Below are 17,631 nucleotides of genomic sequence, written 5' to 3'. Positions count from 1 at the left end.
ATCCCCATATAGTCAGACGCCTGCAGGATACAGGTTTCTATAGGATCATTGAGATCGGCGGGATGCAGCTGGATTGGTCGTTGATCACGGCTTTGGTAGAGCGGTGGCGACCAGAGACGCACACATTCCATTTGCCCATTGGCGAGGCCACTATCACGCTGCAGGACGTGGAGGTTCTGTATGGGCTGCCGGTTGATGGACTTCCTGTTGCTTTGCCGCATGCCATGAGAGATTATACGGGAGATCAGTACCTAGAGACGTTGCAACGTCTTACCGGTTTCCGACCAGAGCATGAGGGTATATTGGTTGGGGCTAGTTGTCTTACGTTGACGCCCGTCCGGCTGCATTTGGAGGCCATGCATGATGACATTACTCATGATACATCGGATCTTCATATTAACCGGTACACGAGGCTACTGTTGCTGCTTATGTTTGGAGGCGTATTGTTCCCGAACACTTCAGGAAACCTAGTCAGCTTGAGATTTCTTCATCATCTTGAGCGGCTAGATGATTTACATCAGTACAACTGGGGTGTTGCTGTTCTTGGTTACTTGTATAGGCAGATGTGTCGGGCATGCATGGGCACCCAGTGAGACATTGCAGGATTTATGCCGTTACTGCAGGTGAAAACATAGTCAATTACTCTCTTCATTGTAACATACATCATAAAATATATCTTAAATTTTACGTCCAAATTGTATATTAGGTTTGGGACCAGCGGCGTGACCTGATTCCGCCACCCCCTCGACCAGATCTTATGCATGGTGAGTATGCATATATGGGCTGGCACCATAGCATTACCCAACTTTTCGTCGGAAATCCCGTTCATCGAGCTGGCGGTCGGTTCGTTCCATACGCCGGGAGGCATGAGGCGTTGGTATGTTATTTGGTATACTTATTTATAACGTTAACATTACCGTTTCACAATTAATATTTTACATGTTGTGTAGGTTATTGGCCTACATCTTTTCCACCAGTTAGGACTGCAGATGCAGCAGCATACCCGCGAGGGAGCGGTCGCTTTGCACGACTATGGCCGGCGGGTTACAGATTTGGCTGCCCGGACATTGCAGCGAGCCCGGGATGATGAGCGCTTAGGACACGAGGCTGATTATATAGCGCCAAAGCAGTACCATCGTGGGCCAGCAGTCTAGCCTGCACATGGTCGACGTGGCAGAGGTGTCCCACGAGGCAGGGGTGTCCCATGGGGTCGTGGGGGTCGGCGAGGAGGTTGTCCCCATCAAGGGGCGTTTAGGCACCTGTTAAGGATGTTGGAGTTGATCAGCCGGGTGACTACCCTGAGCCACAGTCAACTCCTACTGATATTCCATCATTTAGCCTGGGGTTACTTCAGGGACTTCGCAGGTGACCCCGTTAGGTCCATTGTTGATCGCGGGCACGGCCTTTACCTCACATGACTGGGATACGTATTTTCCTGACCCTCCAGAGGCATCGACCGTTGCTGTTGTTCGTCCATTGCGAGATGTGGATAGTGGACGCCGACTGAGTTATGGCTCATCATCGAGGGTTGCTGAGGATCTTTCACACGATTTGGTTAGTTTGTATTACTATTATTTGGTTCCGTATACGCGTTCTTTTTTGCACTTGTAGCTTACGAAAACACTCCTTGTTACACACCATTTTAATTGGTTCTTGCGGCCAATAATGCTCAGCACCCACTGGTTGCAACTGCCCACTATAGGTGTTTAAGTATGCAACAACACTATTGCTTATCAACGTACTAGGTTGCCGCAAAACTTGTATATTGAAAGCACTTCATGGCATGTGAGCACGTCATGTGGTAGATGGACCATTTCCCACAAAAACATAACCTGCTGGCTTCATTTATGGTGTGTGTATTATTCCCCAGGTTTTGATGGATAATGGTGTGAACTTCAAAAATATTTCGCTCGTTGGAATATTATTAAAATAAATGCCAATATACTCACCTCCAGTATTTCTCAAATCTTTTCATTGGTATTGGCATAAATTCAACACCCCTCTCCATCAATTCTGATGCACCTCTATGCCTTTCAACAAACCTCTCCGCCATCTGTTTGAATGACATCCGCACCATGGCAGTGACAGGCAATCCACGTGCAGACTTCAATTACTCGTTGAAAGACTTTGACACATTTGTAGTCAGGGTTCCCCATCGCCTGCCACCATCCGCATGCAATGTCCACTTGTCAAGCTCATGTCGCATCAAACAATGATAAGCTCTTTCGTCTTCCTGCCTGATAGATTCTATGCGCCTCCTGAATTTGCACTCCTGGTGATCAGTTGCAGCCATCCACATTAAATCATGCAAGTCCTTGTTGGGATGTGCCTTCTAGAAATTGGCCTTCAGGTGCCTCACACAGTAATGGTGGTATGAGTACGGTTCCTTCCATTCAGGCAAATGTTGTACAGAACTTAAAATACGCCATGCCGATCATATAATAGACAAATACCTGAAAGTTATTTGACAACGTGCTCCTTCAAGTTGTTCAAAAATAGTGTCCACGTCTCTTGGCTTTCATTGGCACAAATAGCAAAAGTTAAGGGAAATATTTGTCCATTAGCATTTACTGCAACGGCAATCAACAGCTTAATATCATACTTTTTATAGACATGAGTGCCGTTTATGGATATTACCAGCCAGCAATACACAAAACCATCAATTGTTGGTTTGAAGGCCCAGAACACGTATCTGAATATATATTCTGGTATTCCCGGACTCTGCTCAAGCTTCCATTCAACAACAGTCCCGGGGTTAAAGTGTTTAAATGCGGCCATGTACCTGGGTAAAGATGAAAATGACTTATCCGAGTCACCATAAATAATTTCAAACGCATGTTTGCGCCCAATAAATGCATTTCTTTTGGTAATGGTACACTCATATTCCTGGTGGACAGATGTAATACATTCCTTGATCTTGTACCTTATGGAGGCTTCAATGTGTGTAATCAAGACAAGAGAAATCAAGTTAACATTCAAGTTAAAGTGATTTCCGCTGAATGTGTCCATTTCACAATTGTGGGTGCCAATGTATTTACCCACAACCCACATATTTATTTTCTTTTTCCTCGCACGCAGCATCCTATTACAACCCATAAATTATCTACGACAAACAACCTTGTATACATCCGAAGATGACTCACATACCATCATCTCACGACACTCTTTTACGCTGTATATTTTTACCGCCCTGATTAGGCGCGCCTTATCAGTAAAAAGCATGCCCTTTGACAACACTGTTGGTCTAGATTCATCCCACATTGCTGACCGAATTTCGTCAATATCCCTTGTGAGGGCATCCACATCCGGCATACTTGGCAAATGATCAAGGTAGGGAATATGCCTCGAATGAAACGGCACGTGGGACTCGTATACTTTTGGTCTAACGGGAGGTGGAGCATGCTCCCTCGTCAAATCAGGTTCGGCATTCTCTTCCTCCTCAACATCACCCTCGTCAGGGAAGGGTGTGTCACCTCTAGACTCATCGGCATTGTTGTCATAATCACTATTCTCTTCCTGACTATGCGCATCTACCAGATCCCGATTAAATACACCATCTTCGGGCAATTGAGTAAGGAAAGGACCATCAAGTTGCTCGTTTTCACTGCACAACCAAAGAAATAATGAGTTACTCAAATTGGTCCAAACAATACATATAACTTTATATATTCACTTACAAATTATAATGTGTTGATATCCCATGATGCACATTATCTTGTTGATGCTGACTCCCAGATGGACCACCATAATCTAACACACCAAAACTCGGCATATTCCAACTGACCGTTGGTTCATAACTTGTAAAATTCATATCTGATCGGTACCCCCTGTGGAATATATGAGTGTTAATACAAATACAATATACAAAAATATACATCGTAACACAGTAGAAAAATTGAAATTTATCACTCTGCTTGTGGATTATGTATACTAGGGGAGAAATTATTTTCTCGCTCCTCATTCGCCCGTGGAGATAAGTTTAGATCCGGCCAAACTCTTTCAGCCGGAACCTGTTCGGCTAAAACTGCTCCAAAATAACCACTCGATGATTGAGGGATTTTCCTACTTTACGCAACCACATTATTGCGAACGCCTTCAGCCTTGACGCATATTTCTAACATTTTTATCACAATAAATTCCCGGTATGCATCCGGAGTCCTCAAAAAATCTCTCAGAGTTTCATCGTCTTCGATGTTAAACTCAGCATAACAAGCAAACCCTTACGGAGTTATAGAATACGAATATCTTCCAGTTATTTTAAGATTCACCGAACGCTTGTTAACACTCATTATTTTACATAACAACGATACCAATGTATCGTACTCCATTGTAAGTGGCAATTTAACATGAGACTGTGGAGATAAACTATAACTTACTGAGTTATTCACCACCACAACCTCACCCCCCTCACCCCCCTCCAATATAATAAAACCCTAATTCTTCGCTCTTCAGACATTATGACAAAATGCAAAATAACTAAACAAACAAAAATTTTACAACACTTAGAGTAATTCTGAATGGATTTTTACAAAATCCTTAACGTCCTTATATAAGGCAAAAACCATTCCGGGGGTAAATTATTTAAGGCATAGCGTCTTAGCTTAAGACGCTATACCCAGTTAAATTATTGGTATGTCAGTTAAGCCGAGAAAAATTATTTGTGGGCCCATAATAATACATATAACGTCTTTTAAAAAAACGTTATATATATAGCGTCTTTCTAAAGGACGCTATACTTAACTGGCCAAACGGCCGTTAAGATATAGCGTATTTTAAAACACTACATATATTTTGATCACCATGTATTTTTTCTAACATATTTTTGTTTTTTGAATTCAAAAATGTATTATTTTGGTTTCGGTACTCAAGATGAGCTAGATAGTTTTTATTATGTCCGAGTGGAGAAGATACTGAGAAATAAGCGATATTTGCACAAAATTAAAAGACAATAGGGGTATCCTTGTTTCCGATTACACACGGTACAAAAACCACCTGTCTTGTCCACCACAATTCTGACTTTGTCTGCCATGCCAGTTCCTCTTTCACCTTTACTCTCACTGTTTTACCCCGCTGTCGTTTCTGTCCTACTGATTCCCAATCTCCCCAATTAGGCTTCTATTGCCTACCCAAAAACAGTTCCACTTTAATCTCACTCTCATTTTCATACCCTAAATATAATGTCACTGTAATGTAGCACTGTAAAACTGCAGTGAGTAACCAAAGCAGCGCCTACTTACTAGCCAAACACCAAACTCTTTCTTCAAGATAAGGCATTATTTCTTCATCTTTTTCCTTAGTAAATACAACCAGAATGAGAAGTTAAAGCAAATATAGTGGTTATGGCTTGGAAATGAAAGAGCGTCAAAGGTGGCGGCCAGAAGAAGACGCACTGTTAGGAGCTTACGTGAAGCAATATGGACCTAAAGAATGGAACCTCATTTCTAAACGCATGGGTAGAACTCTTGACAGGGACCCAAAATCATGCCTTGAACGTTGGAAAAACTACTTGAAACCAGGGATAAAGAAAGGATCTTTAACCCTTGAAGAACAAAATCTTGTCATTTCTCTTCAGGCAAAGTACGGTAATAAGTGGAAGAAAATTGCAGCTGAAGTCCCTGGTCGTACTGCTAAAAGATTAGGCAAGTGGTGGGAAGTTTTCAAAGAGAAACAGCTTAAGCAGCTTCAGAGATCACAGAAACTTCAAGATTACGCTGACCCACCGTCTGTTTCCGCCGTCTCCGATGGTGGGTCGCCGGAGGGAGCAGTTTCCGGGAAGTACGATCACATATTGGAGACTTTTGCAGAGAAGTACGTGCAGCCAAAGATATTTGTTTTTCAGCCTCCTTTGCCTTTGCCAGCTATTAATAATATCATGCCAAATCTTGAACCGCCACCGGTTCTTTCTTTAAGGCCGGTTGCTATAACTGAACCGGTTAATTCCACCACTATTGCGCCGTGGATGAACTCAGCAGCTAATGCATCATCTTATACTCCTTCCCCTTCTGTTAGTCTCACCCTTACACCATCTGAACCGGTGTTGCATGTGCATGAGCCGGTTCAATCGGATTTGGCTTTGATAGGACGGTTCTATCCGGTTCAGCAACTGGGTACCCTAATCCAGTACTGCAAAGAGCTGGAAGAAGGAAGACAAAACTGGGTACAGCATAAAAAGGAAGCAACTTGGAGACTGAACCGGCTGGAGCAACAACTAGAGTCAGAGAAAGCTAGAAAACGGAGGGAGAAAATGGAAGAAATAGAAGCAAAGATGAGGTGTTTACGTGAAGAGGAAATGGCTTTTATTGGAAGAATGGAGAGGGAATATAAAGATCAACTCAGTGCATTACAGAGAGATGCAGAGGCTAAAGAAGCAAAGTTAATTGAAGCTTGCAGTAATAAGCAATTGAAGTTGGCTGAACTTATTGAAAAACAAACTGGATTTCATAGTCATGTTAATGGGGTTGGAAATATTGTATCCAAAGACAAGCATTAGAATCTAAAGACTGGCATTACCATGTTAATTAACCTTTTAGAAAAATTATTGTTAGTATCATTAGTGTGCTGTGTTATGGCTTTCATGTTCTCATCTTTGTGGTCCTAGAGATGATTTTGTAGATCAAGTGTGTGTTGATGATAAATTTTGCTATTTTAGTCATGATTAAAAATATCCTTAGGGTGTGTTTGGTAAGAAACGAAAATGTTTTCTATGTATCGAAAATATTTTCATGGAAAATGAATGGTTTTATCACTTATTTTTCCTTGTTTGGTTGGTGAGTGAAAAATTTTTCCGGAAAATATTTTCTTGTGTTTGTTTGAGAGTAGAAAATATTTTTTTAGAAAAATAATTTTTTATGATACTCTTCTTACCCCCTTCCCCAAGTCCTCATGTTCATGTGCTCTCCTCCTCCCCTCCCCCCTCCCCTCTCTCAAATACCCCAACGTTTTTAAGACTCTATTTTTTTTTCAAAGAACTAATGCATTACTTTACTTTTTTATGTAAAAACAACGTTGAAAATTGTGCTCCATAATAAAAAAATAATTGTTTGAAAAAGAAAATACTAATTCTACAACATGAAAATAAAGTACTTATTTTAATGAAATGAAAGAAAATATTTTTTTCATAAGGAAATAGTTTCTAAAACATTTAAACCAACCAAACATGAGAAAATTGAAAAATATTTTTCTTTCGCGCCAAACACACCCTTAGTCACAACTCATATTCCTCTCAACGTCTAAGTTTTCTCTTGTACATTTTTTTACTGGTTTTGTTTATACTATATGCGGTCGGCCTGTGAATAATACTTGCAACAATTTTCCATAAAGTAATCACATAGTTCGGTAACACATGATCTTAAAATAATGAAATATGCATATGCATTATTCCAATTTTTATATAGAATCTGATAATCAAATATTTGAACTGAAAAATTAGTAAGGTGATCATATTAATACTTTCTTAGTCTCATTTTGCATGATTGAGATACTAAATGGTATAACACAATTTCTTCATCATAGTTTATTGTTGAGCTTATTTGAAAAATAATCAGTGTAGTTAATTAAATCTGCAAGTATTTTTAAATTAGTCCCTATCGAATCAAAGTTGCGCTGGTTTTATTTAATAAATATAGATTAGAGAGTGGTATAGTATTACATAGTGAATAGTAATTTCCTTGATCAATAATGCCAAAAGTTGGCCAAAATGATGCATTTCTTAAATAAATCGAGTGTTAATTTCAAGTAAATCAAAGATAGTGTTAATTCATCGTACTAATTAAAAGGCCAATGCAGAAGTTAAAAGATTCATATGTGTGCAACACTAAATAGAGAGATTGCATGTTTTATATATTATAGGTTTCTTTTCTTTTTGAGTTTAACTTGTTAGATTGTGATTTTTTTATAGGTAAAATTGTCGGTTCTTTCCTTTTGAGTTTAATGGTTAGTTTGCGATTTTATTTGATGTTAGGTTTGTTGAGGTGGGGCAGGGTTGGATTTGGTTTTCTCATTAGTTAGCTTTTGATTTTCTTAAAATTTAAATTTTTGGATTCTTCTTTTTGGCGTTCTTAGTGGGCGTTTGGACATAAGAATTATAAAATTCTACAAAAAAGTGAAAAAAAAAATCTAAATAAAAAAGATATTTAAAAATTAGAGTTATGTTTGGACATAAATATAATTTGGGTTATTTTTGAAGTTTTGTGAGTCAAAATTTTAAAAAATAGTTTTTTGAATTTTTTCATATTTTTGAAAATTTTCAAAATTAATCTTCAAGTGAAAATTGCAAATTTTATGGTCAAACACTGATTTCGGAAAAAAGTGAAAAAATTTCGAAAAAAAATAAAAAAATTCTTATGTCCAAACGGGCTCTTAATGGTTGGGTTATGATTTTTGATGGATTTTGAATTTTATGTTATTTTTTATTTTTTCTTGGAATTTTTTATTCTTCCCGTAGTTAGCTTTTGATTTACTTGAAATTTGAATTCGTGAGTTACTATCTGATTATATATCTTGTCAAAAGAGGATACCAAGTCGCTTTGATATTTTGTTTCCCGTTCTACCTTTCTTTTAGATGATATACAAAATTAAAATATTTATTAAAATTCTAATAACCTTTATACGTATACCTTTAAACTTAAATATTATCATATTTATATTTCATTCTTGAAAATTGAAAAAGCATATTCTGGATTGCCATCTTTCACGTCAAATACTTTTTTGTATAGATATATTAATATTTTACAAGTTAAAATATTATTGCATAGTTAAGTGAGTGCAATGGAGATGGTGGCAAACCGTTATTTTAAACACTTTTAGGATTATTTCAATTCAAATAATAATTATTCAATTTCTTGTTTTCAAATAGAATTTATGTCCAAACACAATTTTAACTGCCAATTATATAGTTTATTTTTTAACTTCAAGTAATTTTTTTTTTCAACTTTATCAAATATTGTCAAAATGCCAACAATAAATTATAATTTTTTATGTTATATAATTAAAAAAAAAAGTTAGCAGTTAGCACACAAATAGCCATAAAATTAAATTGGAATATCAATGTAGTAGTATGGCAAAACAACGAATACACAAATTATAGTGCTAATATAAAACTATATTTAACTTTCAGCCACGTGGCCTAAATGGGCCCCATATTTTCAAATATTTGTACAACGCACGTGGCTATGTGAAAATTCGTATCCTTGCAAATGATAAAGCTTTTGAATAATGTGGTATGTTGAGATAAGCAGGGGCAATTCGGTCTAGTCAACTCAAATATCTCTATGGCAGCTACAGTAAGATGCCTTTTTATCCAATTGGATTGCTCCATTTCACATGCAATTACCAAAATGCCCTCCAAACAGTCCTGTGTGCTTATTCCCCTTATTAATAGTTAGAAATTAGCATGTTTTCTGGATAAAGCCGAAGTAATGAAAATTGTGCATGTGCAGTGGGGTTGTGGAATGACCACATCAGTTACTATTATATATATGACAAGCTTGGAGCTCTTGTGCTTGTATTCCTTATTGATTGATTTACATCATTTCTTTAAGAAAAAGAAAGGCTGAATGATCGGGAACAAGTAAGATCTTCTTAATGTTTGTTCCAATAAAGAATAGTCATTACACTTGTATTATTGGACGGAGAAATAGATAACTAGTAAGGCTAGAACTAAGGATCCGGAACCAAAATGTGATTCTTTTGGATGAACCAAAATGTGTGGAAGAAAATTTTGGTGACCATTTTATATATAAAGCCTTTTTGAAAGGCGATATATGTATAAAGCCTTTTTGAAAGGCTTTATATATATTATGTGGGACCGTCAATAATTCTTTTGTGCTTAACTGACATAATAATAGTTCAATTGTGTATAGCGCCCTTATTTAAGGCGTTATACCTCAAATAATTGTACCCCGGACTGGTTTTTGCCTTATTTAATTAGGTTAAGGATTTTGTAAAAATCCATTCATAAATATTCTCAAGTCTTTTAAAATATTTATTCGTTAAGTTGTATTACATTTTTTTGTTTCATACATATTTTGTTAACATATTTCGTTGATCGTAAAGGATTTTTGCCATATTTAAAGATGAAATGGTGAAAAAAGGTCAACGTTATAAATGATTCAATGATATACTATTGCAAACTTTAACATACTATTACTAATTACCATAGTATTTATTTATATTAAGCAAACATTATTATACAGACATAAGAAATAGTTTGATTTTTTTAATTGTATTGCATAGCAATTAATGAAAGATTTTAATAAAGTTTCATATTAAATAAAATTTCTGTGAATAGCAATAAAGTATTTTATATCTATTCATTAAAATAATATAGTTAATAGTATATTAATATATTATATTTTTTGATATAATAAATAATAAGAATTAATTTTTACATAAAATACACATACATAACACTAGGTATTTGAAATGAAGTGATAATAACTGATATTACTTAACATCACCGGAGACAATCTTTTCACAGTAACATCTGATAAATACATCTTTATAAATATTTAAAACATCATATTATGTTTCTTCTTTTTTTTTCGCTATCTATTTTTTTTTTACTATTAACATCAAATACCTAATCCACGTTCAACGCACCAATAGTTCATAATACTGTGCATAAGTTAATCGCAGGAAAGATATAGTACGTATAATTATGCATAGATGTAGAGCCTGATAATAAATAAATTCTTACAAGGTCAGACAAAGCATTTAGCATAAATTATTTATTATGAAAATTATATTTGTATGTATTATTATTAATATAAAATAGTGCTGGAGATAAAATTGTGAATAATTTAATAATATAAATTTGAAAAGTTATTTGTTTTGATAATACTGTTCAATTAATCATTAATGGTGACACATAAATAATTAAGTATGTAAATACATTTTTAGTATTTCTTATACATATGAATCATTATTGCAATGTCAATTAGTATATAAAAAATGATTTGAGCTAATGTATTTTTATTATGTTTAATATTATTAGTTCATTTGAAAAAAATCCCTTAATAATGAAATATTGTTTAACGTAAGTCATGTATGTATATAACTAATGATAACAAAAGTAATAAATGCATGTCATATAGCAAGTACCATGTAAAATGAAAAAAATATTTATTTTAAAAATAAAAAAGAAATAAATACTAACATTGATGAAAAAAATAATATTATACATGTCATATAGCAAGTACCATGTAAAATGAAAAAAATATTTATTTAAAAAAAAAAAAAATACTAACATTGATGAAAAAAATATATTATACATGAAATAAAAACATCATAAAGATGCTAGTTATTAAACTAGTCAGTTACGCCTAGAAGAATTATTGGTGGGCCCACATAATATATATAGAGTCTTTCAAAAAGGCTTTATACTTATAGCGCATTTCAAAAAGGTTTTATACATATAGCGCATTTTAAAGGGACGCTATACTTAACTGGGCAAACGACCATTAAGATATAACGCCGTTTAAAAGAGCGTTATATATAAAATGGTCACCCAATTTTTTTCACACATTTTGGTTATTTGAGTCTAAAAGAACCATATTTTGGTTCCGGCCTCCTAGAACTCACAACTTTAGGACACGAAGACTAATAGCCTGTTTAGCCAAGTTTTTTTTGGTCAAAAGTTTTTTTTTCTTTTCCAAAAGTGCTTTTGGCCAAAAATTAAGGTGTTTGGAAAAGTTATTTTGTGGAGGAGCAGAAGTAGTTTTTGAGAAAAAGAAAAATATAGTTTCTATTCAAAAGTATTTTTGTGAGAAACACTTTTGAGAAAAATACACTCAGAAGCAATTTTCAAAAATTTGATCAAATACTAATTATGTTCAAAAGTATTTTTTAAATTAATTAATCAAACACAAATTGATTCTTATTAAAATTATTTTTTTGAAAGTCATTTTTAAAAAAAAAAAACACTTATAAAAAAAAGCAGATTTTAGAAGTTTTGACGGATTACAAGTCAAAGTCACAAAGCGAGTTTCCCCGTAGGCCAATCCAAAGCGGCACAGACCACCAAGAACAAAAAACCACGTGGAGACACTATTTCCCACATTGGCAAAACATTGTTTGTTTATTCCTAGAGAAGACACCTCGAAAGCGTCTTTGACTATTCCCAATCTTCCAGTCTCCACTCTCCACACACACAAAACTCCCATTAACACATCGTACACCGTCCATCAAATCATGAATCACAGATCTTATACTAATAATAATTTTATGATATTCCCATTTTCCACACATGGAATTTGGACCCCTCAGCACTATATAGTTAATCACCTTTCATTTCATCAGCCTCAACAACCCCATTCAACTTTCTATTCTAGTCATTTATTTTCCCCTAAAAAAACCAACACATTTGCAAGTTCATTCCTCAGCAGCTATGGCCACTGCCTCCTCAGCCTCTGCTGCTCTTAGAACCATTTCTTCCTCTGCTAAGCTAACCTCTAGCTTTCCAACTACTTCTGCTTCTCAAAAGATCCGATCTTTTAAACTCCCTAACCCCCTCATTTCCCAATCTCTTAAACTCGGCACCTCCACCAACTCCAAGTCATTTTACTGCAAGAGCCAGAGCGGCTCAACTGATTCCTCTACAAGTAAGAACATTTAACTTCTTTATCACATAATATCAATCACCTTATGTGAAATCTATGATACATACTTAAAATTTCTTGCGTTTTTTTTTAATTTTTTTTTGTGAATTTTGTTGATTTCAGCTAAAGTTCAAGAACTAAGTGTCTACGAACTCAATGAACGTGACCGTGGTAGCCCTGCTTATCTTCGCTTGAGCCAAAAGAATGTCAATTCACTTGGAGATCTTGTCCCCTTTAGCAACAAAGTACGTTCCTTTTTTTTATTGTTACAAAATCTCCAATTTTAACTTTCTGAGAAAAGAGACTAGAAACTAAATACTCAAACGCGAGGAGAAACAAAAAAACGAATCTTTTCTTACTTTATTACTGTTATGCTGATTCTTGATATAATATTTCAGCTATATACCGGAGACCTAAAGAAGAGAATTGGAATAACGGCTGGACTCTGCATTTTGATCAAACACGAAGAGGAAAAGAAAGGGGATCGATATGAAGCTATTTACAGCTTCTACTTCGGCGATTATGGTCACATCGCCGTTCAGGGATCGTACTTGACTTACGAGGACACTTATCTTGCCGTTACCGGTGGATCCGGTATCTTTGCAGGGGTTTCCGGTCAAGTGAAATTGCAGCAAATCATTTTCCCTTTCAAGCTATTTTACACTTTTTACTTGAAGGGTATTCCGGATCTGCCGTCTGAGTTGCTAGTTACGGCGGTTCCTCCGTCGCCGACGGTGGAGCCAGCACCTGAAGCTAAAGCTTGTGAGGCTGGGGCCACTCTGAAAAATTTCACTAATTGAGTGGGGTGTTAATGTGCAAGTTCGACTTTTCGTGGGGTCATTTCCGGAGAATGAATAATGATGAAACTGTAGGATAAATAATTATTGTCCTTTATATATTTGCCTTTTTGGTATCTTAATTATTGTAGTTTGTTTAACTATTTTGTACTCCATTATGTAATACCCAATCTTCATTACTGGAATTTTCCCCCAATGTAAGTTCATCGTTTCCTCTTGAGTTTATGTTTTTTTTATGTATATTATCATGTCACTTAAATATTAACTACGAGTAATTATTCATAAAGATTAAAATTTAATACTAAAAAAATAAGACAATTATTTGTTGCACATGTGAAATACGCTAATATGTACAAAATAATTTACACCGATAGTGTTAATAAAGTTGGTCCTTTTTCATTTGGTGGTTGTTGTATTATGAATGCGAGGACATATTTGTTTGAGGTCTCAGTGCTCTACTAAACTGAAAAATGACACGTTTTTCTCAATATTTATCTACTAGTAGTGCGCTCATAACATCCGGTTGTTTTCGGTTTAAAGTGCTTTACAGCCTGTTTGGCCCATCCGAATAAATTAGTTTATTTTGAGAAGTGTTATTTTTAAAAATATTTTTGAAAAAAAATACTATCCGAGATAAGTAGTTTGTGTTTAGTTAATCACTCTGAAAAACACTTTTGAGCAATAATTTGTGTTTGGCCAAGCTTTTCAGAAAATGCTTTTAAGTATCAAATTATGAATAAGGATATGAATATATTTACTTAATAATTAATATTATAAGTAAATAAATAATCTCAAAAATTTATTATTACAAGCAATAATTAAATCTTTTCATTTTATTTAAGTAAAATATAAAAATAAAATTTAAAAGTACTTAATTCTTTAAATATAAGTTAAATATATTAAAAATCATTCAACAAATATAAAAGCATTCACCCTTAAAGTCATTATATATTAGAAAGCTATCCTAAAAATAATAAAAAATATTTATATATTAATATCTTAAGTATTAGGTTTAAATGTTATTTTGGTATATACTATATTTTGTTAAGGTTTTTTTTTTTGTAAGAAAAAAAGTCAAAACTGCTTCTGCTTTTGGGAAGAAACTACTTTTTTTCTGCTTCTCAGAAACAACTTCTACTTCTTCCCAAAAATACTTTTTTCCCCGAAAAAAACTTGGTCAAATACCTCAAGTTAGAAAAAAAAAGTACTTTTGAGAAAAAAAATATTTTTGGCATCTTGAGAAGCTTGACCAAACAGGCTATTAATGTTGTGATATTAGCTGTATTCAACGACTGTTGTTCACATCATTATGGCGATCGCAACTTACCAATATATCTTATAGTTTAAGACAACAAAAAAAAGAAAATTCCGAACCCACAAGTTTTTTTTTTGTGTTCTTAAGAAATTTAATCTTCTTACAGTTGTCCGATATTTTAGATTAATTTCTCCTAATATAAAACGGAATAACTATTCTGTGATAGCGGCACTTCAAATCACAGAATTTGGACGAACTCAAATGACGGAATAAATCACACAAAATGCTTACGTTTTTTGCCGAAGCCGAGCGACTATGACGCGAGACTTGCTCTCTTCTCAACTCTTTAAGAGCTAGAAGAAATGGTTCCATATATAAGCACAAAAATTTTACTCTTTCTAAGACAACGTTCTTTTGTAAAATGAACTAATTCAAAATTTCATTTCCCACCATTTTTCTATTCACACCTTTTTTGTTTTAATTAACAAAACCCCACAATTCTTCCTCCCACTTTCCTTTCGCTCCTTAGGCCTTACCAAACATAAGCTGGAGTATATATCAGCAACTACCTTTATTTTGAAACACAAAAACAGCCATGTGCCGAAGACCTAACTACTTAAGTCCATAACATGTGATTTGCTGATGCATTGTCTTCTTTAAAATTAATACTAATAATTCATATCATTAACAGACATTAAGTATACTGTTTTATAATCTATGTTCATCAACACATGCTTTAGAATATAATATAAGTTTTGGAGTTGGGATGCCATTTTTCTTACCTCAATTAAAACTAATCTTTTATTAATCTTATCATCTAGTTCATGTACTTGATGGACTTATTTATTATAGACTTATAGGCTCAAGAAAAACATTGTTCTCAAACTTTAATTTCCGAAACAAAATGTTGGTTTGCTCCAAACGGTACAACAACATACACAGCGGAAATTAAGTTTTTGGAGGATAGACTATATGCAATCTTACCTTTACTTTGTGTGAGATAGAGTTACTATTTACTATAGACCCTCGGCTCAAAAAACGCCTTGCTCCAACCTGTCCGAAACGAAAATTGGCTAATGCAATACCATATGAAGTTACAAATCAGAGAAGTTGTTAGGAATTAATTTGAACAGCTGAAAAAGGAGAGGGGCGAATGAGAAGATAGATATGCTGTCTAAGATAAAGAGAGTGCTCCAAAAAAAAAAAAAAAAAAAAACTTGGAGAAAATACTACACGATAACTAGGTCAAATTTTTTTGCTAAGGGTGTTCCGATTTAACCTTTAATACATATACAAAACGGCAAAGGGCCAAATATACCCCTCTACTCTCGAAAATGGTCTAAGAATACCCCTCGTTATACTATTGAGTTATTTATACCCCTGCAGTCATACTTTGAGTTCAATATACTCCTCATTTAAATGGAGGGATACGTGTCATCGTCCTGTTGGTCAATTCTAAATATCTCCTAATTAATTAAAAAGACTCATTACCCATACCCGAAAAATAATTTGTTTTTGTAAAAACTGGAAAAAACTAAATTATTTTTTTTACTAAAAACTGCTAACAACGAAAATATTTTTTTTTTCCAGTTTTTACAAAAAAACTGCTTTAAAAAAACTGAAAAATATTTTCTAAAACAATATTTTTGTAAAAACTAGAAAAAAAAAATTGAAAAGCAATTTTCTAAAGCAATTAAAAACTGAAAAAAACTGAAATATTTTTAATTAAAAACTGAAAAAATATTGCTTTAGAAAATTACTTTTTAATTATTATTATTTTTTAGTTTTTTAAAAAAATATTGGTTTAGAAAATATTTTTCAGCCTTTTAAAGCAGTTTTTGTGTAAAAACTGAAGAAAAAAAATATTTTTGTTTTTTTCAGTTTTTAGTAAAAATAATTTCAATTTTTTTCAGTTTTTACAAAAAAATAAATTACTTTTAAAAATTGCTTTTCAGGTATGGGTAATGAGTCTTTTTAATTAATTAAGAGATATTTAGTATTGACCAACATGATGATGACACGTGTACCTCCGTTTAAATAAGGGGTATATTTGAACCCAAAGTATGACTGCATAAGTATAGATAACCCAATAATATAACGAGCATTATTCTTTGATCATTTTTGAAAGTATTAGAATATATTTGGCCCTTTGCCGTATATAAAATAATGCCAACGAACGTGGAAGGTCATAGTGAATGTCAAACAAAGCACCTGGCAAAATCCAGAATTTGAACATTATTTTATTTTCCAATTGCCAAAACGAGTATATAGTTTGGGTGAATTCTACTTTTAATATGGTTCAGATCCATATGCTCACTGAACTACCCTCGTCTGATGATTTTTCCAACGGTTGAATCTTGAATATTGTTGCAAATGTTATAAAATTCTTCTATAAGAACAGCCCCATCTCTTCATTTATTTACTTTTTCAGAAACTCTTTTAGGCCTAGAAGTAAGTCAGTAAATAATAGGGGATGAGAATAAAGAAGAATACTGAATGTCAAATCAAATCTTAGAAGCCGTTTGGACATAATTCTTTTCTTTTTTCCAAAAAATATTTTCAAATCAATGTTTGATTATATATCTAACTGAATTTCGAAGACAAGTTTACAATTTTTTGAAGATGAGTTTTAAATTTAAAAAGTAATTTTTATCTCTTTTTCGAGTAAAAAATAATTTCCTCTCACAAATCTGTAATAATTTTTCAAGTGAAATACATGCACAAATACAATTTTAATATTCAAATAATTTTTTTTAACTTAACTTAAAAATTTACTTTTTTTAAATATTTTTTATTTTCAAACGCCTACTTAGACCGTAATCTGCAACTTCACTCCCGTTCTATTTACTCCATTTTAATCTTTTTTTCAATTTGCACAATGAATTATATTATCATGGCTTCCCTTGTTTATGTTCTCACAACAACATTGCTTTGTGTACTCTAATAAAATTAGGACTCAAAACTTAGAAGGTTTGTGGAATAT

The 17,631-nt window shown here is 33.9% G+C and overlaps 2 protein-coding genes across 2 annotated transcripts; both read left to right on the top strand.

The window, feature by feature from the left end:
- Positions 1 to 4,890: 4,890 nt before the first annotated feature.
- LOC107768394 (transcription factor AS1-like) lies at positions 4,891 to 6,730 on the top strand. The gene has a single exon (XM_016587521.2). It carries the CDS (start codon positions 5,351 to 5,353, stop codon positions 6,488 to 6,490), a length of 1,140 nt encoding a protein of 379 aa, XP_016443007.1. The 5' UTR covers positions 4,891 to 5,350; the 3' UTR covers positions 6,491 to 6,730.
- A 5,606-nt stretch (positions 6,731 to 12,336) lies between these two features.
- Positions 12,337 to 13,610, top strand: LOC107768393 (allene oxide cyclase 4, chloroplastic-like). The gene is given in 3 exon segments (NM_001324978.1): positions 12,337 to 12,599; positions 12,720 to 12,841; positions 12,995 to 13,610. Coding segments are annotated over 3 exon segments (738 nt in total). The 5' UTR covers positions 12,337 to 12,385; the 3' UTR covers positions 13,397 to 13,610.
- The last annotated feature ends 4,021 nt before the right edge of the window (positions 13,611 to 17,631 follow it).

This window comes from Nicotiana tabacum, chromosome 17, assembly GCF_000715075.1.
Source record: "Nicotiana tabacum cultivar K326 chromosome 17, ASM71507v2, whole genome shotgun sequence".
NCBI lineage: Eukaryota > Viridiplantae > Streptophyta > Magnoliopsida > Solanales > Solanaceae > Nicotiana > Nicotiana tabacum.
The sequence above is the reverse complement of the archived record's forward strand: the minus strand, read 5'-3'. Positions and strand labels throughout refer to the sequence as shown.